Raw genomic sequence first — 25,664 nt, 5'->3', positions numbered from 1 at the left:
ACGAAATACACGGAAGTACAAACCAAAACAAAGACTCATTTCTTTCAAAACAAAAGCGTGACAATTATCGCGTCTCCTGAACCAGCAGTTTAGCTCAAATCAATCTGTAAAAAAGTCTTACAAGAACTATACCATGACTGTTATAAGTTGAAATATTGATAAAAGCTCCCACAAAGAATAGTTTCCCAGTTTATTTTTCTACTCTTTCTATTTTGGGATTTAGTAAGCGGAAGTGCACCTGTGGTAGTTTGTTACTTGACAGGCCTTGTTTGGATACTTTTGTACACGAAATTGTTAGTGACCTGGAAAATAGTGAGCAGACAAATGTAGGCTACAGTCTCGCTCTTAAAATGCACAAACATGTCCCTGTTGGAACTGTACACGAAGGTAAGAGCGATGTGCGTTTGAGGGGAAAGTTGCGAGAAAAGTTTCAGAAACATATGGGAACTTTTGTGAGAAGCGACAGGTGTCTGAATGTGGACTGGCTGGATCCATATGAATGCTTTAAACATTTATTGTACCGAGGATTATGCCATTGAAATTGTAGGAAAAAAAACTAACTTTATTCTCAGTTGTATTACATGTGATGTTTTCAGTACAACAGGGTCTGGATCCCAAATGAAGAGGAGATTTGGAAGTCAGCTGAAATCAGAAAGGACTTTCATCTTGGAGAGAGAGTACTTGAGTTGCTTCTTGACGATGGCACAGTATGTCAATATTTTTTTCCGTTTGGTGCTTTAGAGAGCCAAGAAATGTACTTGTGTGAGAGTAAAAGTAATATTACTCAAGTCAAATGCAGAGTACAGTAGTTGTTCAGAAAATTACTTTTGGAAGCCACTTTTAACTGTAAGAGTAACTTTGTTAGTTAGTTAGTTCAAACTTGCATATGACTTAGTTTACAACACATATTTCCAGCAGTTATACCTACAGCAGTAGTATTGTACAATACCCACAGCATAAAACAACATACAACAACAAAACATCAACACAAGTCAAGGCCAGGCCCGGACCCTCACTAACCTCTACTCGCTCTCCTCATCCACTCGCTCTCCTCATCCACTCGCTCTCCTCATCCACTCGCTCTCCTCATCCACTCGCTCTCCTCACAGTACTTTTTAAAGTACTGGAAAAGAAAATTAGTTTTGAATCTTATACAGTTGTTTAAACTGTATAAGATTCAAACAAATGTTCATGTTCTAACTTAACCCATTCCACAACATAACCACCGTACTTGTATACACATGGATTTTTAATTGGTTCTGGCTGATATAGTTTGTGGATACCTCCATAGTGTGAATTGGTGAAGAGCATCTCTATCTTAAAACGGATGTTTAATGTTAAGCGAAGAGAGGTTTGTGATGCCCTAAATATGATTTGAGCAGTTGTGTAATCAATTAAATCATATCATTTTAATAAGTTTAAACAGTTTTTTTAGACAATTATATTTATAACATGAATGCAATTTAATGAAGGACAAAACAATAAACAATATCTTTTCAAAAGACAGGCAAAAACATGTGAAAAACCAACTTGTCATATCTGAAGGAGCGGTGAAAGAGCCACAAAAGATTATTGTGTTTGAAACTGCTCAGGAATTATTATATTTTTTTAAAGTTCTGTAAATGTAATTGAGTACTGACCACCTCTGAATGCAATACAAATGTGAGGGCTGTAATATAGTGTACTCCTTTGACAGGAGCTTCACTATGCAGTGGACCCATCCACTCCTCAGCTCCCTCCTCTCCGTAACCCAGACATCTTGGTGGGAGAGAATGACCTCACAGCTCTCAGCTACCTGCATGAGCCAGCTGTCCTGCACAACCTCAAAGTGCGCTTTGTGGAATCCAAAATCATCTATACCTACTGTGGTACATTAAATAAACCACACCCTAACGCCTATTTACTTATGTCGAACTTTTAGGACTGATGTTTTCTTTGTTGCCAGGTATCATATTGGTGGCTGTAAATCCCTATAAACAACTTCCTGTTTATAGAGATGCAATAATTCATGCGTACTCTGGCAAAAACATGGGAGATATGGACCCTCATATATTTGCTGTAGCAGAAGAAGCCTACAAGCAAATGGCCAGGTAAAAGTGTGTTCAAATGGCATGTAGTATCTGAAATGATTGACACAATTATTGTATTGTTTTTTTGGTTTCAGAAATCACAAGAACCAGTCTATAATTGTCAGTGGCGAGTCAGGAGCAGGTAAAACTGTGTCTGCTCGATTTGCGATGAGGTACTTTGCAGTTGTGAGTAAATCGGGCAGTAATTCGCGAGTTGAAGACAAAGTTCTGGCTTCTAACCCAATAACAGAGGTGAGAGTGTTCTAGAGCGTTTATTTCACAGTCACCGGCACAATGTTATATGTTTGGTTTTGTTTTTTTCAGGCAATAGGAAATGCCAAAACAACCAGGAATGACAACAGCAGCCGCTTTGGGAAATACACGGAGATTGGTTTTGACAGGAAGTATCGCATCATTGGAGCGAATATGAGGACCTATCTCCTTGAGAAATCCAGAGTTGTCTTTCAGGTATTGCAAGGTGCTTGAATGTAGACATTTTATACATTTTAATGCGATGTGCAAACAAAATGTTCTTATTTTTAAAAAAAAATTCAGGCACACAATGAGAGGAATTATCACATTTTCTACCAGTTGTGCTCCTGTGCCAAGCTACCGGACTTCAAACACCTAAGGCTGTGTACGTTTGCCTCTTTTGTATCTGCAGTGTATAATGTGCATATTTGTACCTTGTAGTAACAGTGGTCCCTCTTGTACAGTGAGTGCTGATGAGTTCCAGTACACGTGTATTGGCGGAGACATCAGTATTGAAGGAGTGGATGATAAAAAGGACATGGAGGAGACCCGTCGAACATTCTCTTTGCTGGGTATAAAGCATCATTCTGTAACAATACTGTAATCTTTCATCTTTAATTCCACCAATGTGTTTTGGGCTGTCCAGGATTGAAGGAAGATTTCCAGTTAGAAGTGTTCAAAGTTTTGGCAGCTATTTTACACTTGGGAAATGTTGAAATAAGAGGCTCAGAAGAGGACAAATCGTCCATACCTGTGAGTCTTTTTGTCTTTTGCCCAGTGTTAGTTATACATTTTCCCATTTTAAAAAGTTAGTTTAACATATAGTTTTGTAGTAATTCCACTATAGTACTAAACATTTAACACAAGTCTTTACACACTTTACACATATTTATTCTGGCAATACAATTTGGTAAACGCTTTTAGTCCAACGATTTTGTACAAGTACAAAGCTGTTTTAAAAATGTGCTTTTCATGCCTCCCTGTCCCAGCCCAGTGACCCACACCTGTCTGCGTTTTGCGAGCTGCTGGAGGTCAACGCAGTGGATCTGGTTCGCTGGTTGTGCCATCGGAGGATCATTCTTGCGGCCGAGACGGTGGTGAAGCCGTTGCCAAAGAAACGTGTCATAAATGCCAGGGATGCCCTCGCTAAGCAGATCTATGCTCATTTGTTTGACTGCATTATAAATAAAATCAACACAGCTCTGAAAGTGCCCGGAAAACAACATGCTTTTGTTGGTGTCTTGGACATTTATGGGTATGTAAAACAATAGAGTCATCCTTGTAGGGTAGTCCAATTTGAATCATAAACTCTGTCCTTTTAGATTTGAAACATTCGAAATGAACAGCTTTGAACAATTTTGTATCAACTACGCCAATGAGAAGCTTCAACAGCAATTTAACTTGGTAATTACACATTTCCTTTTTTTTGCATTAGAATTAATATTTGTATTAAATTCTATGTGTCAATATTTCATCTTTTTCCAACAGCACGTGTTCAAGCTGGAGCAGGAGGAGTACATGAAAGAGGACATCCCTTGGACATTAATAGATTTTTATGATAATCAGCCAGTCATTGACCTCATTGAAGCTAAATTGGGGATCCTTGATTTGCTTGATGAAGAATGCTTGGTTAGATATTTAATAATTTGCTTTACTATTTATGTTTTGTTTGAACAACATCCTTTAGTGTTATGGCCTATTTTGCAGTTTCCTCAAGGCACCGACCAAAGCTGGCTCCAAAAGCTGTACAACTACTTAAACCATAGCCCACTGTTTGAGAGGCCCAAGTTCAGAAATGAAGCATTTATAATACAACATTTTGCAGACAAGGTATAGTGAATCAATGTTGTTTAGTTATGCACTAATCACACATGACATAACCACATGCAACAAACCGAATACACAATTATGCTGAGCTAGAGACCTATTTTTGCCATAGAAATCTACATAACCTTGATACAATGTTCACATCTGACTCATGTACCAGGTGGAATACCAATGTAGTGGGTTTCTTGAGAAGAACAGAGATGCTTTGTATGAAGAACTCGTTGACATTGTGAGAAATAGCAAGGTAACCACACATTCTCTTAAAAATAAAAAAATAAAAAAAATGTCACGCTATATCAAGTATGTTTTTGTCCATTTCAAACAGTTTCCTTTTCTGGCCACCTTTTTCCAAGAGACGGATCAAGCCACTGTGAACAATAAAGGTGTAAAAGTGCGTCCTGCTCGACCTGGAGTCAAACCGATGAATAAACAGCTCAGGACCTCAGTGGGAGATAAGGTAAGCAAATATACTTTTTAGGCTGAACAGATAACACTTCTACCACCGCTGGCCAATGAGAATGTATTTTGTACTGTACAGTATTACACAGTTGCCACCAGTTTTGGGAAGTAACCGACTACATGAACCGAAAATACGGAATCAGAATACTAATTTTGAGTAGCTCAGGTATTCAAAATACAGTTAATTTTGTACAATGAGAGGAAAAGAATGTGGCATTTGATCATCAACTTAATTAGCAAGATAAATGGAAAATGCTGCTCTTACAGTGAGTGCATGTTCTCCTGTCTTATAAATGCATAACAAATGATGAAACAAATGTTTTCACACATAATATACCAGGTAATGCAATTCAATGGGAAAGTATTTTAAGTATTCAGAATACAGTTAGTTTTTTGACAGCCCAAGTAACTGAATACTTTACAAAATACATTTTTAATACAGGTTCAGTTTTCTGTAATTACATTTACAGAATATTCTTACCAACACCAGTTGCCACAAATACTAGGTACACATGGTGTTTTACTTCTGATCACAAACCACATTGAAGTATCCAAGTGTGTCTTATCCTGTTTCCTTATTATAAAAAACTATTAATATATGTTTTCAATACAGTTCCGTAGCTCTCTTTCATTACTAATGGAAACCCTCAATGCCACAACGCCGCACTATGTGCGCTGCATCAAGCCAAATGATGAAAAACTTCCCTTTGAGTAAGTAACTACTGTCATTTGCTTACAGTTGTTACAATGGCATTTCTTGTATTTAGCATTAGTTTGCACCTTTTTCAAGATATGACAGCGGGAGGGTGGTGCAGCAGCTGCGAGCCTGCGGAGTCCTGGAAACGATCCGCATTAGTGCACAAAGCTACCCATCGAGGTATTTACTGTATTTTATACTTAACCATTGTATAAACTATTGAAACCTGCTAATTGCAGACATGTTGCCAATATCTTTTTCCAGGTGGACATACATCGAGTTTTACAGTCGCTATAGTATTCTCAGGAGCCATCAGGACACAGGCCTTGGTGACAAAAAACAAACTTGTATCAATGTTTTACAGCGACTGATTCAGGTTTGTCAACTTTATATTTTTTGCATATTAGATTTCTAGGCAGAGCGCTACATAATGTGGTGCGTCATAATGTGGTGCATAATGTAGGATTTCTAGGGAACCAGTCTTCTTACTTTAAAATGTGTAAAAATGGAACTTGTTTCTATTTTTGATTTTGTGTAACTTTCTCACACAAATCCCATTATTTTAAACATATATTTTGGAACTTTTCTTTTCACTTCAGGATTTTATTTATTGTGGTTTGGTCAAAAACAAAACAAAAGGTGCTCAACATTCAAGTACAAAAAAATTGAGATACATTAATGTTTTCACTTTAGGATTCAAACCAATACAAGTTTGGTCGTACTAAGATCTTCTTTAGAGCTGGTCAAGTGGCTTATTTGGAGAAGCTGCGTCTGGACCATCTGAGAGGATCATGCATTGTGATCCAAAAACATGTCCGAGGCTGGATTCAGAGGCAGAAATACTTGCGCTGGAGAGGGGCAGCCATTATCCTCCAGCAGTATCTCAGAGGGCAGAGGAAAATACGGTTAGAGACAGTTTATATTAAGAATTTAAACGTCTACATTATGTAAGCATTGATCATGGTGAGTCTGAAAATATATTTTTTTAGTAAAACAGTGAGTGCTGTGACACTGAAGCAGGGCTGGGCAGTGATGGTGATCCAGAGACACTGGAGAGGCTTCAGAGTGAGGCAGATCTTTAATTTAATCCGACTGGCCACTGTCACTATTCAAGCCTTCACTCGTGGCTGGCTGGCTCGCAGGCGCTACAAGAAGGTGTGTACTAAGGTTGTCAAAAGTATAAAAAATCTGTATCGATACTAAAACAAAATGACATGAACAATATAAAATGTGACATTTCCTGAGTTTTATCAGAAATGGAATAAGACAATGTTTAAAAAGGAAAGAACTATTACTACTGGTAATTTGTATAAAAAAATAGTCTATTTTGTAAAACCTTGGTATCAAGAATTCTTCAGTATTAGAATTGAGTTTGAGATTTTAGTATTGTGACACCAGTGTGTACTCATTCATGTAATAAATTATTTAGTTAAGTATTTATTTTCCATTTTCTAAAGTTTGCTTTCTGTAGATAGTTTGAAACTGAAATGTATTTGACTGTTTGTCCCTTTTTACTATTATTATACTTGAGTGTTTTGTACCACAAATTATATTGTCATTATACTCTTTTACTTGCAGATGTTGCAGGACAAAAAAGCACAGGTTCTGCAGAAGTATGCTAGAGCATGGTTGGCACGGAGACGCTTTCAAACCATGCGTCGGCTGGTGCAAAATGTCCAGCTCTCCTACAGAGTGCAGCAACTCAGGAAGAAAGTGGAAGAACAGGTGAAGATACAATTTATTGTAAATGTTAATTCGTTTAAGTTTCATGTATAATTGATTTCTAAATGTGCAGAACAAAGAAAACCATGGATTGGTGGAGAAATTGACTTCCTTGGCAAATACACATTCTCAGACTACGAATCGGCTTCAAAGTATTGAGGTTCAGCTGGAAAAGTCCAACAACCAGAGGGCATCACTGGAAGCAAAAGAAAAGAAAGCCAAAGAAGATGTTCGCCAGGTTAGTGCTTTTTGTTGTTAGAAAGTCACAGCTGCATTACAGAGGCTACTTGATATCCAAGGTAATTTTTATTTTTTTCGCTGCAGGCCTTTGCAGAGTTACAAGTAAAAATAGAGACATTAACACTTGACAAACAGAAGCTGGAAAAAGAATTTGAAATTTCCACCAAAGAGGCTCAAGGTAAAGTTGACTGTTGTCACTGCTATCAACTTTTTATAAAACACTAAACACACATATAATATAATATAATATATAATTGATTTTCAGATCATTTTGATCAAATAAAAAGGAATCTCCTTGAAAAGAAAGAAAATGAAGCTAGACTCAAAAAGTAAGTAATACTAGTTCATCCCATGTGCGCAGTGTGTTCAACATTGTGGTATCGTTCTTTCCAGAATTGCAGAAAACTTTACTGAGCTCTTGAAGCAGGATCATGAGAAAGAGGTCGAAGTGCTCAAAGAAGAATTGAGAAGATTGAGAGAGGAAAAAGCAGCGCTGGAGAGAAAGGTGGAGGAGGGTTTGCAGGTAAACGCTGACCTCCAGGAGCAGGTGGTCCAGCTCAGCAAACACGTCAAAATAATCCCTGAGCTCCGTCGTGAGGTCAGCAGTCTGCAGAACCAGAGGAACACTCTGGACCGAAAGATCAAGGAGCAGTCTGAGCAAGCACGAGGTAAAACACTTTAACCACGTTAGAACCTGGTAGGACCGACTTTGCTTGCCTGTTAGTTCTTTATCACTTCCATATACATCACCTTAAACCACTCTGTACTTTGTCCCCTGAGCCTTTCATATTCACAGAACTGTTTAACCACCAAACCGCTGATCACTGTATATGTTGTCTCCTTTTGAACCGTTCTGTGTAAAACCTTATTTATGAGTTTATACAGAATTGTTTTTTGAAATACTCAGACGAGCTCAACAACCATGTCATAATCAAAACCTTTGAATTCCACTTCCCCCCACTACATAAAACCTGTTAAATATAAACGAGCTTCAACATTATTAGTTAAAAAAAAATGTACCACAGCAGGTACTTCGATGTAAGTTACTAACCCTTTAATTTTTGCAGGAAAAATGAATGAGTTTACAAGACAGCTCCTCGGGGAAGTGGTGGAAGAGGCGACGTTACAAGAGTACGACTCATATCATTTAAACTGTATAAATATTATTTGAACCTGTATGATTATTTCTTCACAGGCTGACACTCAATGATTCAGAAAAAATCTATGAAATCGAGGACTTGATCACAGCATTTGATGGCCTGCAGAAAGCTACGAGGTTCAATAACAGCTTTGACCCCTCTTTCTTGTAAACATAACAGCACTCTCCTGTCAACTTGTTTTATTTGTGTAGGATTCATAAGAACCACCAGAGGGAGCAAAAGGAGAGCTATGAGACACAAGTTGAGGGATTGACGCTAAAAGTGGATCATCTTCAAAATGAAAACAGCAAGTTGCAAAATCTGTTTCAGGAAAAGAGTAACATCAATGACAGTATTTGCCAAGAAGTGTCCAGGCTCAGCAGCGAAAACTTTGTGAGTCTGAATGTGAAATGCGGTTTCATGTATTTTGTTTTACTTGTATTTGTTTTGTTTTATTTTAGATTATCCCTGAGCTGAAACTGCAAGTATCCGAGCTACAGAGGCAAAAGCAGGGTCTTGAAGCACAAGTAGAAGAGAAGAGTAGAGATTTGGAAGGTGTGGTAATACTTTAGATCATTTTGGTGATTTTGTGTGACTAATGGTAAATGTATTCTTTTGTCATGTGCAAGACAAAACCCAGGAAATTTCAGTTGCATTTCAGAAGAAAATTCAGGAGGAAAGTTCAAAGTGCAGGTACCTTTCACGTCACCTCTGTTTTCATCGAGATCGTGTTTAAATCAATCGCTTTTATTTCTCAGGGTTTTGGAAGAAAAAGCTGAGAAAGTGGAAGAGTCGAAGATGTTCCTTGAGGACAGAATTGAAGAGCTGAAAGAGGAAAATGATCACTTGAAGAGGCTGCATCAGATGGAGAGCGAAGCCAAGACCAGACTGAGATACGAGACGACCCGGTTGACTGTTAAAAATATGGTGTGTTTTTGGTCAGAAGTTTCTTTTTATTACTGACGTATCTTTTCTTTTCATGTGTAAAATGTTATTACGGTATTTGCACTTGTGCTAAAGTGTAATTGAGGTTTTTATTCCCTCTTTTTTCCAGGATTATGAGGAGCAATTGGACCAAAAGGACAGACTTATAAAGAAACTAAGGAATCAAATAAAAAGCCTTGAACTGATGCAAAAAGGTACATTTTGTAGATTATAAATTTTAATTTGCGCTGTAAATTAATCCTCCTTTATTGTATTTCTGTTTTTTTCACAGCCAAGCAAGCATCTTTCCAAATTATTCCTAAAGAATACTTGGGAATGTTGGAATACAAAAGGGAGCATGAAGCCAAACTCATTCAAAACATAATTTTAGGTAACGTTTCATCTCGATTCCTGTTCATTTGTTTTAGAATTCACTTCCGATACCACATACTATTGGTTTGTTGTTTGACATGATATAAAATAGATCTGAAGCCTAAAGGTGTTGTGGTGAACATGCTGCCCACTCTGCCGGCCTTCATCTTGTTCATGTGTGTCCGTTACGCTGATTACCTGAACGATGACGAAAAGCTCAAGTCTTTAATGAACTCGGTCATCAGTGGGGTCAAGAAGGTCATAATGGTAAGAACTTTCTGCTTCACTGCATTTATAGTATAGTATAGTTGTTGGTACAGTAAATAACAATAAATGGATATACTGCATCTAAATCATTTAACGATGAAGTGGACTTATGTTGTTTGTGTATTTGAATGCCTGAAATGGACAGAGGGAAACGTATCAACCACTTTTTGCGTGATTTATATGTTGAAATCTTTTTGCTCTTTCAGACTTACCACAAGGATTTGGACTTGATGTCGTTTTGGCTCTCCAACACACATCTGCTGCTCAACTGTCTGAAGCAGTACAGCGGAGAAAAGGTGTCCATCACCTCAGCATAACCACACCACTCTGCTTTTGTTCTACCTGATATTTTAAGTAGAGCTCATGCTTCCTCATAATCTCATCCAGGAGTTCATGAAACACAATACTCCTCGTCAGACGAAGAACTGCTTGCAGAATTTTGACCTGTCCGAGCATCGACAGATCATCAGCGACCTGGCAATTCACATTTACCATCAATTTATCTCTGTCATGGAGATGGCTCTTGCTCCCACTATTGGTATGTACTAGATAGCATAAAACACACAATTATATTACCCAATACAAAGCAATGTGGCATCAAAGGGTCAAATATTATGCTGGACCCATGTGTGGATCACTGACACAATAGTATGATGTTTCAATAGTACTACTGCTGGGATGCCTGTGTCTGCTGGAGTTCTATTTCTCTATTACTTGTCTAGTTCAGAATAATTTAAAGGCAATTATAATGTATTGTTTTCCTCTCAGTTCCCGGGATGTTGGAGCACGAGAGCTTACAGGGCATTTCCAGCATGAAGCCGACAGGTCTGAGAAAGAGGTCTAACAGTGTGTACGAGGAGGACACTGAGAGCTACACCATCTCATCCATAATACAACAGCTCAATCACTTCCACAGCACCATGACACAGCATGGCATGGAGCAGGACCTTGTCAGACAGGTCACAAAACAACTGTTCTTCATCATCGGAGCAGCTACGCTCAACAACATGATGCTACGGAAGGATTTGTGCTCCTGCAGAAAAGGGATGCAAATCAGGTGTGAAAATCAGACCTCAATATTAATGGTCAGAGCATCTAGTAAAATGCACTGGGCTACTTAGTGTGTGTTTCCTTTTAAGGTATACATGACAAGATGTTTGATGCATGGCATAAAAAACACCTCCATTATTTTCTATAATGCACAAACTTACCTTCTGGCAGCAGCGCTTGACCCTACGCCATAATTGAAACTTGAATATTTGGCAACTGAAAACACATGCTTTTGGTACTTTTGCAGTAAGTGCTGACAGGTCTCTGCTCTGAGAATGTCCTCTCCTCACATAGCCTTGCTCTCTCTCCTTTTTCCTGTAATCTGTAAAGAAAGCTTTTTAAACCTATTTCAAACAGGCTGGTCAGTGGACTCCAGTGTGTGTTGGCCTCAACACTTCAATTAATTTAATTAACAGCATGTCTCAAGTTTAAAAAAAAAAGTTTATTCCCTCCCATGTTACAGTCATATAAATAGCATTGTGCCATCCGTAGCTCATCACTGCAGACATTTTTGAATAAGAAGGCTGTTAAATTTAAATATGTATATATCTTAGATGTAACATCAGCTATCTGGAAGAGTGGTTGAAGGAGAAAGACCTCCAAAGCACAAATGCTATGGACACTCTAAAGCCGTTGTCACAGGCTGCGTGGCTACTGCAGGTCAACAAATCCACAGATGAAGATGCTAGTGAAATCTCTCAGAAATGCACTGAGCTCAACTCTGTCCAGGTAACTCATTCTCAAACATGCTAGTTTTTTGTCTTCTGCTTCACATCTTTGGTCTTACTAGGACAGACGGTTACAAACTTAGCATGATTTGCTTCTTGGTAGTTTTTAATTTGACTTTTTTTTCTTTTTCTTTTCTTGCTGTAGATTGTGAAGATTTTAAATTCCTATACACCTATAGATGATTTTGAAAAAAGGCTTACTCCATCTTTTGTTAAAAAAGTTCAAGTAAGTTAAGCATAATATTAGTTTTGTATTTAGTGAGAAAGTTAATTGTTTTTTGTTTTAGTCTCTGCTCCAGGATCGTTGTGAGGGCTCGACTCATCTGATGATGGATGCAGATTACCGTTTCCAGGTCACATTTCCTTTCTGCCCGTCCACACAGGCTCTGGAGCTGCTGCAAGTCCCACAAAGCCTTCATTTGGGATTTTTAACACGCATTTAACTTTTTACTACAACAGCAATTTTACATTTTATATAGCTTATTTATTTGTTACACTACAATTGGTAAAATGGTTAAAGAAAATGGCGGAGACTGAACGGAACTTCTGGACCTGTCAAAAGTGGATGTTAGAAAATATTTTATCATTTATGTTTACATCTTGAACAATACAATACTGTGTTCTATTTTACAGAAAGGTACACTCACATTTTAATTAAGCTTCTTACTAATAAATTGTGTTTTGCTAATTGTTTACTATGTGAAATGTAGCAGCCACTACACTGACATTGACTGATGCTAATTAACTAACTCACTATACCAAATTGTATTAATGTAAAATTTTATCTGTGGCAATAATGTGCTATTATATTTGCTTTCTTTTCAATTTGAGGGGGAAGTGTGTTGTTTTAGTTTTGGAAAGAATTGTATTTAAATAAATAACAATTTGTGGCAACAAAATGGTTATCATAATATTCAAGTTTTATTGACATTTCTGGCTTTGTAATTCTTAATAAATATTGTGATTGTATTGAGTAAAACTACAAACACATCGATGTGATCCCGCACAGTCAGTGTTGCTGTTTGTTTCCGTGCCACACACGGTGTGTTTATAGAAGACTATAATTAGCAGGTGCAGTCTGAGCACGAGGGATGCTGCTGCTGATGCAGGCCCCGCCCCTCTCGCGCTCAGCATCCTCTCCCTCTGACGTCATGACAGCAGCATCAGCTGTTAGCTGCACTTTAAGCCTTTTCGCTGCCGATCGCTGTCTGCACAAAGGAAATATATGAAATCCCCTCTAATCCCTGAAATGGCGACACAGGAGGTACATGAGGTGAATGAGACCCTGGCCCACCTCAAAAGCGAGTCGGAGACGCTCAAGTCGAAGCTGGAGGAGGAAAGAGCCAAGCTGCACGATGTCGAGTGTGAGTGCTGAAAATGGAGAGGGCCTCGCTTGCCCCTGCCTTACGATCGCGGGACGAATCACGTCACATTTCTAATACGCTCACCTTTCTTGGACTGTAAATGATCTATTTTACGTGACGCGTGACGTTTTGATACTCATGTACTCTCGTCTTCGCCTGTGTTGTGTGTGTTTTTGCCTTCGGATTTTACAGCCCACTGCCACCATCCTTCTACCTCGATAGTTGTTTCAGCCAATCACATCTCAGCAGAGCAGCAGTCGTAGGAGATGTTTAGAAATTACGTAAACTGGCCTGAACTTTAGTCTGTCTCGGGTTTGCTTGAGGACATGGCAGATTTGTAGAAGATTAGTTAAACATGTTTATATAGACCCTCCTGCAGATTAATCCTTAATGATGTTGGAATGATAACCAAGAGGGAGATTATAATGTAAATGTTGTGTGTGCAGTACATCAGGTGGCTGAAAAAGTTGATGGTCTGGGTCAGTTTGTGATGAAGACCAGGAGGACGCTGAAGGGACATGGAAACAAAGTGCTGTGTATGGACTGGTGTAAGGACAAGAGGAGGATTGTCAGCTCCTCTCAGGTATCTCCTCCATAGATTTATAATGCAGTAAAGGCACTTTTTAAATGTAGCCCTTCACATAAAAACTTTATATGCAATTGTCTCTTCTACAGGATGGAAAAGTCATTGTATGGGATGCTTTTACCACAAACAAGGTAATTATATGCTGCTTTGGACAACTTTATGTGCACTGCAGAGAAACATTTTGTTGCTCTAACCTTTATGTGATATGATTTAGTCTATTTGTTTCCATGCAAATAACAACACTCTTAAAATACCAGAGACTGCAGACAGACGCTTTTACTAACACTATTAAAAATGCAAACTGAAATTAATGTATATTTACAATACCCTCAAAGAAAACAAGAACTTTCATAGGTTGACACTAAATGTTTGAGTTGTAGGCTACACGGCGGACATAATGTATAAAATAGTTTCTTTGTTTACTTGATAAACCCTACATGTTTCCTGTTGATATCTCACTGTAATGTATAATTTTGCCTAATGATCCATTGTAATGCCCTGTTTATTTCTGTTTGATGTTTATTAGGAGCATGCGGTGACAATGCCCTGCACATGGGTGATGGCCTGTGCCTACGCCCCATCTGGCTGTGCTGTAGCTTGTGGGTGAGTGATACTATTCTCACCTAAATGTGTTGGTTTGTCTTTCTTCCTGTTTGTTAAGATAACGAGCTTCTGTGTTAATACAGCGGCCTGGATAACAAATGCTCCGTGTATCCTCTCTCCCTGGATAAAAATGAAAACCTGGCTGCAAAGAAGAAATCCGTGGCAATGCACACAAACTATTTGTCAGCCTGCAGCTTTACCAACTCTGACATGCAGGTAAGTTTAGGAGCAGGAAAATTAGATGATGGAAAAATATGTATAAAATTAGTTCAATTCAAGGGGGGGAATAATTAACCCATAACCCATAAACAGGGATAGTATTTAGCCTATACATTTTGTACATCATAGGCTTACACTAGGTTACTTCTTTTGTTAAATTGTTTTTGTTTTTTCTTCTTCTTTTTGGCCAGATGCCTTCCCTAACATGATTTGTTTGTTTTGGCTTGGGGCAGGCATAAAGAATATACTTGTATGTACAGTATCTCCTGGCGGTGATTTTTCTAAATATTTTACTAGCCTATTTTTGGAACAACCCTAACCCAAATAATTGTTCTCTTTAGGCTTAAATTACATATGTCTATGTAAACATCACAGCCTGGTAGTCTCTACCTTAACTGTAACTTTCTCTACGGTGCAGACTCTGGTCACATGACATTTACACATCCGCGTTCAATTTAAAGCCGTATTGACGTTTACCTTTAGTTAAGAGCATTCCATTTCCTCTTGCCTGTGTTAAAGATCTTGACGTCCAGCGGGGATGGAACCTGTGCATTGTGGGACGTGGAGAGTGGGCAGCTGCTGCAGAGTTTCCATGGACACGCGGCTGATGTTCTCTGCCTGGACCTGGCCCCCTCTGAAACTGGCAACACGTTTGTCTCAGGGGTACTCAGCTTTCATTGAACTTTACTGTCTCATCTTCACCAAATTAATTATTTAAGACATGTTGTTATCTTCCCTCTGCAGGGCTGTGATAAGAAGGCAAATGTGTGGGACATGCGCTCGGGACAGTGTATCCAGTCTTTTGAAACCCATGAGTCAGACATCAACAGTGTGCGGTAAGTGAACATTTAGCAACACCAAGTTGTGTCGAATTGTTGATTTGAGAATAAATTAAATATGAGCTAAAGCTAACAACAAAATCAATATTGATAAATTCTACCTCCAAAAGCCAAGGAATTCCATCATGTTGTACTTTGTACGTTAACGCTGAAGTAAATGTAAAATATTTTATACACTGCTATATACCATGTCTATCTTGTAACAGATACTATCCCAGTGGAGATGCCTTTGCCTCTGGATCAGATGATGCTACAGTATGTATTTAGACTGGTACATTTATGAGAGAGAATGTTTCTTCAATTGCTTTTCTTTCATTGACAGTGCCGACTCTATGATTTAAGAGCAGACAGGGAAGTGGCAATTTATTCCAAAGAAAGCATCATATTTGGAGTTTCCAGTGTTGACTTTTCACTTAGTGGTACGAAACATAATGAGCATCACATTCAAGGATTTGCATAACTAAATTATTAATACATTGTATATTTTCCTTTATAGGAAGGCTACTGTTTGGTGGCTATAATGACTATACCATAAATGTCTGGGACGTCCTGAAAGGAACTCGAGTTTCCATCTTGTTTGGACATGAGAACCGTGTGAGCACACTGCGAGTTTCCCCTGATGGGACAGCCTTCAGCACAGGCTCCTGGGACCATACTCTGAGGGTAAGAGAGCGCCACCAATATCTAATGTACACTGATTAACACAAGGTATAACATTAAGACCATGAACAGGTAATGAAAATCTCTGCACAATAGCAACTATGTGTGAAAGAGAGCATTTTGCCTCCATTTTATAAGCTGTAAAAGACAAAAACAAAAGATTATTGGGTCAGACCTCAAGTCTGAATACTCTGCAAAGGTCCATCTAAAATACTCCATGGCAGCGACTGTGAATCGGAGATAGGTGAAGCATATGAACCCCTATGATTTAATAAAACTGTGGTTTAAATTGGTATGAAGGCAATTGGTCTATATTGTTGTTTTGTTTTTTGTTTTCAGATTTGGGCCTAAAGAACCAAGACACTCGGCTGTTCAGATCTAGTGACACGTCAGCATTTGAGTTTGCTAGAGTACAATCACAGACAATAGAGACTTTCTGGTTGTACATAGAGCAAATCGATATAGTGTGTACATACTGTAACCCAATGGCCAGGCTAGACATACACTGCAGAAAGTAATTTAACCAAATGGCACGCTTGTGTTTAGAGAACATTGCACAATACGTACATAGTTAAATATAATGATGTAAAATATGTATGGTAGAAAATATCACTGGTAGTGAATAGCGTCAGTCTAGAATAGAAATGACACAAAGAAGTGATGTAATCGCCCACATGATAGGGAAAAAGTATTTTATTGTATTATTTATGATTAAAATATATTATAATGTTGTCTGCAAATAAAATACAAAAATGAAAAGATTCATACTGTTTAAAATTGTGGTACACATTTAGTTTACCTGGTTAGATTATTTAAAGTGGGCGATGGTGATGATTTAAAAACAAATTTAAAATGTCTGTATATTTAATTGTAAAATCCATATTGTTTACAAAAATATAACTCAAATCATTCCAACAGTAAGCACATTTCATGGTAAACCAAACTGATATACTACTCTAAATATAAAATAATGTTTACTTAAAATCTGGTTCAGCTGATGAATGTGTTTACAACTTGATATCCACTTCCACAGAAGATACAACACAGGCTCTGGCTTGATGAAAAGATGATTGCATTAGAAATGTGCTACAGTTTGTCTAATGGCTGTTATTTTCTACTGTATTTATTTATTGTAGTTTAGTGTACAGTTGAACAACGCTGTTGAAGAAAACAAGAAACATGCATAATAAAGATTTTGAATATCATTGATGTTTTTTGTAATTTATTGGTTGATCTTAATAGTAAAACAAAAATGCAGTGTATTTCCTGTAAAAGAAGAGATTGTTCTCGTTTGCAAATAAAGTTTTCTTAAAAACGGAAGTGACATCATGGGCAAGTAGGAAGTTGCTGAATCAAAACAATGACCGAAAGGCGACTTTCGTTTTGTACTAGTATTTTCTCATAACTTGCACTGCTTAACTTATAACTTATGACTAGTACAGGAGATGTTTAGATAAATAAATAGTATCCTATTAATCCGCCAGGCCCAATTTAGCTCCCGAAATGAGCGATGTTGTTGAGAAAACCCTTACAGCTCTCCCGAGTCTTCTGTCTCTGGACTCAACGCCTGGATCTGCAAAACTGTCCTCCACGTCCAAACTAGGAGCCCTCATCAGAGGAATCACCGAGCTGTCCTCCAAACATGTGAGGGCCGTGTGTGAAAGAGGGATTGTTGAATAAAAATTATTATATCCAGTTAAATTGACGCTTATGCTGAGTTTAGCTTTGCTGCTACCTCACGATTATTTTAGAACAGAGTGTGTTTGCCTAAAATGTGTTTCAGTGTGTTTGGGTTACATCTATTTTTAAAGCAGACATATAATACGACATAAAAATATGATTGTTGGTATTTGTTGATAAGGTGAGGTTTACTCTGGCTTTTCTGGCCTGTCAGACTGCTCATGACTGCTTATATGGTCGTATAAACTAGTTAGTCTCTTTTGGTGTCTTGTATTCTGGCTTTAACATATACTGCTTTGTCAATGATTAGGAAGAAGAAAAACTTATCCAGCGCGAACTTGCAGCTCTCAAAGAGCAAGTGTCTTCCCCTAACACCTCCATGGTATTGTACAGCACCATTTTAACAAATTATAAGTTTTATTTTCAAAATTAAACTGTATTTCTTTATATTGAACATTGCAGAGACAAATGAAGGAGGCAATGGTCAGAGCAATCTACTGTGAAATGCTGGGTTATGAGGCCTCATTCAGTTACATTCATGCAATAAAACTAGCTCAACAAGGCAGTATTTTGGACAAAAGAGTTGGTATGTTCAACTGTCTTTAACTGCAATAATCTCACTATAACACATGTTTTGCCTTACTAATGTCCAGTTCAAACGTTTTAGGTTATTTGGCTGTGTGCTTATTTCTAAACGAGAATCATGAGCTTCTCCTTCTCCTCGTGAACACTGTACTTAAAGTGAGTTTGGTCTTATATACTACATATTATCATTAGTTAACTTTTACACATTTATGATATATGCTGTGTTCATAGGATCTTCAGAGCACTAACCTGATTGAAGTATGTATGGCTCTAACAGTGGTCAGCCAGATATTTCCCAAAGACATGATCCCTGCAATACTCCCTCTGGTGGAAGAGAAACTTAATCATTCAAAGTAAGTGACATTAAGGCATTTAATCTATTAAATTAAGCATGTATGTATACTTTCTTTAATTAGATTATATTTTATTTTTTCAGAGAAATTATAAGACGGAAAGCTGTTCTGGCTTTGTACAAGTTCTATCTAATAGCTCCAAATCAGGTGCAGCACATCCACAACAAGTTTCGTAGGGCATTATGTGACAAAGACCCAGGAGTTATGTTTGCTTCCCTACATATTTACCTACAGATGATCAAGGTTATTTCAGACTGTCTTTGGTTTCTCGTTATTTGATCAGATTAGTTATATTCAGTGAATGTTTAGACTAACAGACTTCTTTGTCTATTACAGGATAATCCTGAGGGTTATAAAGACCTGACTTCCAGTTTTGTCACCATTATGAAGCAGGTGGTTAGTGGGAAATTACCCATGGATTTTAATTACCACAGTGTCCCTGCCCCATGGCTGCAAATCCAGCTTCTAAGAATACTATCCATTCTCGGGAAGAATGATCAAAGTGCCAGTGAAATCATGTATGATGTACTGGATGAGTCTTTGAAACGAGCAGAGATTAACCATAATATAACATATGGTAGGTATAAACTGAAGTATTTGCTGTTAATTGGTTTTATACGCAATTTGGCATGAGTGTGTATCCTTTTCTTGCAGCTATATTATATGAATGTGTGAAATGTATTTATACAATTCATCCCAACTCCGATCTTCTTGAAAAGGCTGCAACATGCATCGGAAACTTTGTGATTTCATCAAAGATTAACCTAAAATATCTTGGTAAGTTTTAAAATCCAATTGTCTTTATTTAGAGAAGATAAAGTGGCTTCAAATTGTATTGAACTCACTTTTTTGTCAAAAAATATATTTCCATAGGTGCTATTGTCGTGAAAGTTTCACCAGATATTGGTAACAACCCAAGTAATCCACACATACAAAGAAATCAACCCAGAAGTCTATAAATTGACCCTCGGGAACATGGTTTGACACATTTACAGAAAATTCTTTTATATTGTAGAAAAATAGCTTGTTTCTAAGAATGCATCAAGACCCCTTCTGTACTGAGAACCCAGTCATATGCATTGCAGTTTTCAGGACCCTCTCTCTATAGGGCTTCTATTGGATTCAGATAAAGTGATTGCTTGGGCCATTCTAGCAGCTTGGTTTTCTTTCTTTGAAACCAGTTTCCCCAACATCACTTTGGGAATAGTGTTCCTTTGGTGGTTTGCCATAACTCCCAGTATTTCATTATTTTTCCTCAAAAATGCATTATGATGTTGCAATTAACATAATTGATGGACATATATAGGTGTGTGTTACTTGGATTCTTATCAATAGCAAAATCTAAAAATAATTTGAATTATTTTTTTGATTTATTGTTTTAGGAAAATGCGATACTTCCAAAACAATTTGCAAATGTTTTGTATTTTAATTCTTACAGGTTTGAAAGCTCTTACTGTTGTCATACAGCAAGATCCTAAACTGGCCCTGCAGCATCAAATGACCATCATAGAGTGTCTAGATCACCCTGATGTCATTATAAAGCGTGCAGTAAGAATACATAGACTCTTACTGTCAAAGAATGTATCAATATAGCTTTCATTTTGCTTGTTTTTAGACCCTGGAATTGCTGTTTCGGATCACCAACGCTCAGAATGTAACTGTAATTGTTGAGAAGATGTTGGAGTTTTTGCACCAGAGCGAAGATGACCATACTACAATTGACCTAGTGGGAAAGGTCGCGGAAATAGCAGAAAAATATCCTTTAAATAGACTTTAAAATAATGAATATTAAAATTACACTTTAGTTTTAAGAATGAAGTAAAGAATTAAAAAATATGCTTGAATTAACGCCTTTTCCTATTGAAATGTTCTACATATGCGCCAGACAATAAATGGTTCATTGAGACCATGAATACAGTGTTTTCTTTGGGTGGAGACATGATTCAGGCTGATATCCCCAACAGCTTTCTCAAACTGGTTTCTGAAGGTGAGAAAAAAATGCTATTGACAGTCATGTTCTCTACATGGACTTTATTTTTTATTGTTTATTTGTTTGATTGTTGCAGGATTTGACAGCGAAGAAGAAAACAAAAAGTTGAGACTTTTTGCTGTTGATTCCTATATTTCATTGCTTGAAGGAGAAACAAGAAAACTACCCCAGCGCTTCTTGCAAGTTATAAGCTGGGTTAGCATTATTAATTACTATAAGTATTTGCAAAAGCTATCAAAGCATATTTTCCAACCAAAGCACTGTGATGTATTTATGCATGGTAGAAAGGGTTTCAGAGGTTCTCATCTGGATGTTTTATGAATTGAGACGTTAAGACCGCCATCAGATAGCCATTTTCAATCTGAAGGTACTGGACTGAAGAGCTAGAATTAATTGACTACCTTTGTAACCTTTTCTACCATGGTCCACTCCTTGACAAATGGGTGGTTGCACAGACGTGTTTATTCATTAGATATTATCCTGATATTTGTGTATTTTCTCTTGGTGGGAATTCTCATGTACTTTGATGTTCTCTCTCCTATGAACAGGTACTAGGGGAATACTCTCATTTAAGAGCAGATCTAGACCCTGCCAGAGTCATGACACTACTTACCAAAGTGCTCGACATGAGGCAAACAAGCAGTGAGACCAAGACGTGGGTCCTTATGGCTCTGACAAAGCTTTGCTCTGGAGAAGCCTGTATTTCAATCGCCCGGTCTGTTTGTGAAGACTACACTAGCTCTATGGACACAGTGCTGAGACAGAGGGCCCATGAACTACAGCTTCTCGGTCAAGACTCGGCTCTGCGAGACAAACTGCTTCCCCTGCACAGTGGGTCAGAGCCCCTCGAGGTAAAATAATGTCAAAGTTAGATATTGAGTTTGTTATAAATGTGTTTAATTGGGTCACTTGTATGTTTGCATGCATTCTTGCACCACACAATCTTCTATGCTAATTTAATTTATTGTAAGCACACATTTTGCCGGTGTGATTTTCAGAAGACAAGAAATGTTCTTTAGGGCAACACCTGTGATTAGGGTGGAGGCTGTATTTAAAAAATCACACCTTGCCTTGTGAGCATGATTTATATTTACAGAATGAAATACCAGCCTAATAGAGGTAATTATTTTAGGTAATTATCAGATGTTTGAGCAAGTCTGCAGTTGTTACATGGGGAGGTGTTCACTGTGGTAGGTGCAAAAACACCCGTAAAAGTTTATATTTTTTCATTATGTTTGGATGTTGGCTTTAAGATTCATGTTTCTATTTTATAATGGTCTTATTTTACTTCGTATTAGCCCTTTTCAAAAACATAAAAGTTGTGCAATTGTATGTTTGGTCGTTTCCAGGTGGATTCCTCTTTGTCCTTTCTGGATGCGTTTGTGTCTGAGGCTTTAGCTGCTGGCGCTGCTCCATACAAGCCTCCTCACCAGCGGCACGAAGAGCTTGCCCAGGAAAAGGGTATGATATAAATCCATTCGTGCTGTAACAGATCTGAAGAACTGAATACAGACATGTTTTTATTTGCTGTGATTATGGTCTTTGCTGCAGCTCTGAGCCTGGAGCCCTATGAGCTGTCTTTGTCCATCAACATGTCGTCCGTCAGTCTCACAGGCAGGCAGTCTCCCACACTCATGTCCGTGAGCTCTGGTTTGTCAGGAGACAGCGCTGAGCTCTCACTCAAAGGAAGGTAGGTTATACAAGAAGATTACCGTTGTATTTTTCTCCTTTTCCAAATACCTCAACGATATTGTGTGAGGTTGTGGACTGTTCAAATATATTGAGTAATAAGCTCTTTTGCCAAACAGCATATTCAGACACATTAAAGCTCAGTTGTCTATAAACTGTACACTTAACATACATACATATTTTGAATTTTAGTTCAACTACATTGAAGTTGGAAGGAGTGAAGCGGGTATGGGGGAAGGAAGGATACTTGTCAAAGAAGGAACCTGTTGAAGAAGTCACCCAAATTGATAATCCCAGTCCACTCAGTTCTCCCAGTCAACCAACAGTTGAAGGCGGGACACTCACAACCCCCAGTGCAACCCCTGAACCCGAGCAGGAGAAACAGCAGCTGGCCTCTTCTCTGTTTATTGGCCTGGGTTCACAAAGCTCAGTGTGCCTGGTGAGAACCCTAACATCAATTTTGTTATCCGATCTAATACAGTAGACGTACACAGAACTATGTGTTGTGTCACAATAATACTTTCATTATTTCACCCTGTGTTACATAAATTAACGAAAGTGTATATATATATATATATATATATATATATATATACATATACATATATATACATATACACATATATATATATATATATATATATATATATATATATATATATATATGTGTATATGTATATATATGTATATGTATATATATATATATATATGTGTATATATATATATATGTATATATATGTGTATATATATGTGTGTGTGTGTATATATATGTGTGTGTATATATATATATATATATATATATATATATATATATATATATATATATTAGTAACAGTAAGTATATTTTGTTTTGACAATATATCTATTTTGCAGATGGGAAAATCTGACCCTACGGCACAGAGATTTAGAAGAAAAGCCAAAACTCTGCACTCTTCAGACAATTTCTCAGTGACAACTGAGTCTGTGTCTGTTTCCTCTGACTCCATCTCCACTGCTGTAGACAACCTGCTTTGTAACAACATACCAGAGTCACCCAGCATCGTCCCAGAAGATGCCCATGAAATCCCTTTACCCTCCAAGACTGAAACTGATGCAAGCCTTAATGAAGAACTTACAGACAGTACTTCTTCTTCTGCCCAGAGTAATGGTGTAGAAACTCTTGATACATCTGAAAAAGATATTTCAGATAAACTCAAAGATGAGTGTCCTATTGTAAGTCTTCCTGCAAAGCTCTTGGGACTGCCCCAGTCAGAGATTGCATGTTTGTGCTCGAACCAGATTGTGGATCTGTCTGCCTGTCACGTAGAAAAAGACGATTGTGTGGTGATAGTCATTTTCATTTCAAACTCATCTGACATTGATAATGAGAACATGGATCTCCAACTTAGCTCTGAACAACTTGAGGTAAGCCACCATAGATGTATACTTTTTATGTTTATTTCCATTTTAGTTTTAAACAATTTGTCTTTTAGGTATCATTATTGTCTGAGAGTCCACTCCGAGACATTGCAAAGCACAGTGTAGCAGTGTGTCAATACTCTCTGACTGTAAAGAGGCCTGTAATTCATTTTGAAGTGGTGGGAATACTTTCCTACCAGTCTTCACTTGAGAACCAGGAAGTGGAGTTTTCATACAAGCTTCCGTTAACTAGTTTTATCAGGTATTTTATTATACATTTTTACGTCAAAGTTAAAATAAACATCTTTACAATACATACAAGGACGGTTGATGTATTTTTTTTGTTTTTAGACCGTGGGCGGTATCGACAGAGCAGTATGGGACAATGTGGTTAGCTTTCTCTAATGATACAAAGCAGAACCTTGCACTGGTCACTGAGGCGCCGGACCCTCTGACCGACTCCCTGAATGTCCTGAAAAAGAAACTTGGTCTACATGTTGTTGAAATTATTGGTAAGTATTTTGTTTTTCCTAAATTTTTCTTGGAAACAATATGCCTGCATTAATTCACTTATTTATAAGAATTGGGTTGCCAACCCAGTTAAAGACCTACACTTTTAATCTCTCTTAATCTGATATTTGTTTTGCTTCTGTTTGTAGGAATGGAAGGGATAGTCGCCTGCAGGCTGGGGCAGGATCACCCTTGCCTGCTGCACTGTCGTGTTCATGCCGGGGCTCTGGCCATTTGGCTGCGCTCCCCTGTCCCGGAGCTGCCTGACTGCCTCTTGTACCATTGTCAAAGAGCATTAGAGGAGGGCTAGGACCCCCACCATTACCTCTCTACGGACTCTGCTGTCAGACCCTTCACTGCTGCAAAGGGAGGTACCAGGGCTTAGGGAGCTGTATTCACATTGGCAAATAACAGCATTTAGCTTTGGAGTTTATGGTTTTAACTTTGTATTACTGAACGGAAATCACGCTTAACAATTATTTAACCTAATATTTTTGGGGAATTTATTCATTATCATTGTGACAGCAAAACAATGCAAATAATTATGTCCTTTTATGCAATAGAATTACGTATACAATGTTTGGTTTTATCCTCCACCGTTCCATCATTTTTATTTTTCTAACAGCAGAACCTGACGAGGGCTAATAAATGAATACAATCAGCAGCTGACACTTAATTATAGTACAAGTATTGTACAAATATACACATTTTACAGTAAAACAAATAATACTATATTTTGAAAATGTTTACCTCAAGTTTAGATGACTAACGTTAAAGTCTTAATTGTATTATTTTCAGCAAACACGACACTAACCTGGTCCATACATGTGTTGCAAAGCTGTCAATGTTATCTATGTGTATTTAAGTGTCCATTCAAAAGGTGTTCAAAGCCTCCAATTTGTTTTAATAGCTTTTGATGTCTCTATTTTTGTATCAAGGCAGTATTAAGGGAAAAATATTTATTGTATTCATATTATTGCACAAAAATATGTTATTGATTTCCTTTTTTCATGTACTGTACTGTCTTGGTTACTTCAACTGAAGGGAATGCTAAATTTGTCCTAATCCCAAGCACAGCATTAAACTTCTGTAAAACGCCTTATGTTCCAGTGCAGAGCTGGCATGTTTAAGTTGTGCCTGTGGTACAAAAAGAACTACCGTAGTCTTACAGTGCCTGTCACTACGTACAAATAAACCTTTTTCTAAAACAATCCCTTGTTTTTATTCAATATAATGGTATTCCAGCAAGAGTGTAAAGTCAAAAGACCTCAGACCGTTATTATCAGAGATGAGCATCCATAAGATTGCACTATGTGACCATGGCCTTTTGCCATGAGAAAAAGTTTTTATGTTTTCAATGTCAATGACAACTAGCAACTGTCTGGCGGGTTACGTTACAAAATAAATAGTAGCCTATAACATAATTTCAGATTTGCTTTTAG

General features: G+C 37.7%; 3 protein-coding genes across 3 annotated transcripts; all 3 read left to right on the top strand.

Annotated features, from left to right (window-relative positions):
- The first annotated feature begins 252 nt into the window (after positions 1 to 252).
- myo5c (myosin VC) lies at positions 253 to 12,483 on the top strand. The gene is made up of 40 exons (XM_072435857.1): positions 253 to 387; positions 597 to 707; positions 1,697 to 1,868; positions 1,946 to 2,090; positions 2,165 to 2,321; positions 2,394 to 2,537; positions 2,625 to 2,706; positions 2,786 to 2,893; positions 2,968 to 3,074; positions 3,311 to 3,576; positions 3,644 to 3,725; positions 3,810 to 3,950; positions 4,029 to 4,151; positions 4,309 to 4,392; positions 4,474 to 4,605; positions 5,221 to 5,318; positions 5,398 to 5,484; positions 5,569 to 5,680; positions 5,998 to 6,209; positions 6,294 to 6,459; positions 6,883 to 7,029; positions 7,100 to 7,264; positions 7,351 to 7,444; positions 7,532 to 7,595; positions 7,660 to 7,934; positions 8,334 to 8,397; positions 8,462 to 8,542; positions 8,618 to 8,798; positions 8,867 to 8,960; positions 9,035 to 9,098; positions 9,164 to 9,332; positions 9,460 to 9,544; positions 9,622 to 9,720; positions 9,814 to 9,968; positions 10,175 to 10,264; positions 10,356 to 10,506; positions 10,737 to 11,025; positions 11,573 to 11,747; positions 11,892 to 11,972; positions 12,034 to 12,483. Exons 1-40 carry the CDS (start codon positions 361 to 363, stop codon positions 12,187 to 12,189), a joined length of 5,235 nt encoding a protein of 1,744 aa, XP_072291958.1. The 5' UTR covers positions 253 to 360; the 3' UTR covers positions 12,190 to 12,483.
- Positions 12,484 to 12,875: 392 nt separating this feature from the next.
- On the top strand, positions 12,876 to 17,222 carry gnb5a (guanine nucleotide binding protein (G protein), beta 5a). Its single transcript, XM_072435026.1, has 11 exons — positions 12,876 to 13,110; positions 13,557 to 13,693; positions 13,786 to 13,827; positions 14,223 to 14,299; positions 14,383 to 14,515; positions 15,038 to 15,181; positions 15,263 to 15,354; positions 15,564 to 15,612; positions 15,680 to 15,776; positions 15,854 to 16,020; positions 16,357 to 17,222. Exons 1-11 carry the CDS (start codon positions 12,972 to 12,974, stop codon positions 16,366 to 16,368), a joined length of 1,089 nt encoding a protein of 362 aa, XP_072291127.1. The 5' UTR covers positions 12,876 to 12,971; the 3' UTR covers positions 16,369 to 17,222.
- A 131-nt stretch (positions 17,223 to 17,353) lies between these two features.
- Positions 17,354 to 25,433, top strand: ap4e1 (adaptor related protein complex 4 subunit epsilon 1). Its single transcript, XM_072435967.1, has 20 exons — positions 17,354 to 17,661; positions 18,008 to 18,079; positions 18,160 to 18,283; positions 18,365 to 18,438; positions 18,514 to 18,635; positions 18,719 to 18,878; positions 18,972 to 19,212; positions 19,290 to 19,412; positions 20,074 to 20,183; positions 20,251 to 20,390; positions 20,510 to 20,622; positions 20,702 to 20,820; positions 21,174 to 21,476; positions 21,975 to 22,086; positions 22,177 to 22,315; positions 22,507 to 22,753; positions 23,188 to 23,718; positions 23,787 to 23,974; positions 24,064 to 24,224; positions 24,372 to 25,433. The coding sequence occupies exons 1-20, from the start codon at positions 17,521 to 17,523 to the stop codon at positions 24,530 to 24,532; spliced, it is 3,381 nt and encodes a 1,126-aa protein (XP_072292068.1). The 5' UTR covers positions 17,354 to 17,520; the 3' UTR covers positions 24,533 to 25,433.
- The last annotated feature ends 231 nt before the right edge of the window (positions 25,434 to 25,664 follow it).

The sequence above is a fragment of the Eucyclogobius newberryi genome, unplaced genomic scaffold (genome assembly GCF_026437365.1).
Source record: "Eucyclogobius newberryi isolate DKJ021-1_F unplaced genomic scaffold, fEucNew1.0.hap1 SCAF_7, whole genome shotgun sequence".
NCBI lineage: Eukaryota > Metazoa > Chordata > Actinopteri > Gobiiformes > Gobiidae > Eucyclogobius > Eucyclogobius newberryi.
The sequence above is the reverse complement of the archived record's forward strand: the minus strand, read 5'-3'. Positions and strand labels throughout refer to the sequence as shown.

Coding starts and splice junctions, on each gene's coding strand:
- myo5c (XM_072435857.1), top strand. CDS start 361: ATGTCCCTGTTGGAACTGTACACGAAG. Junction 2,538..2,624: donor AATCCAGAGTTGTCTTTCAG/GTATTGCAAGGT, acceptor AAAAAAATTCAG/GCACACAATGAGAGGAATTA. Junction 8,799..8,866: donor GGCTCAGCAGCGAAAACTTT/GTGAGTCTGAAT, acceptor GTTTTATTTTAG/ATTATCCCTGAGCTGAAACT.
- gnb5a (XM_072435026.1), top strand. CDS start 12,972: ATGAAATCCCCTCTAATCCCTGAAATGGCGACACAGGAGGTACATGAG. Junction 13,111..13,556: donor CAAGCTGCACGATGTCGAGT/GTGAGTGCTGAA, acceptor TTGTGTGTGCAG/TACATCAGGTGGCTGAAAAA. Junction 15,355..15,563: donor TCAGACATCAACAGTGTGCG/GTAAGTGAACAT, acceptor ATCTTGTAACAG/ATACTATCCCAGTGGAGATG.
- ap4e1 (XM_072435967.1), top strand. CDS start 17,521: ATGAGCGATGTTGTTGAGAAAACCCTTACAGCTCTCCCGAGTCTTCTG. Junction 20,821..21,173: donor TCTTGCAAGTTATAAGCTGG/GTTAGCATTATT, acceptor TCCTATGAACAG/GTACTAGGGGAATACTCTCA. Junction 23,975..24,063: donor CCGTTAACTAGTTTTATCAG/GTATTTTATTAT, acceptor TTTTGTTTTTAG/ACCGTGGGCGGTATCGACAG.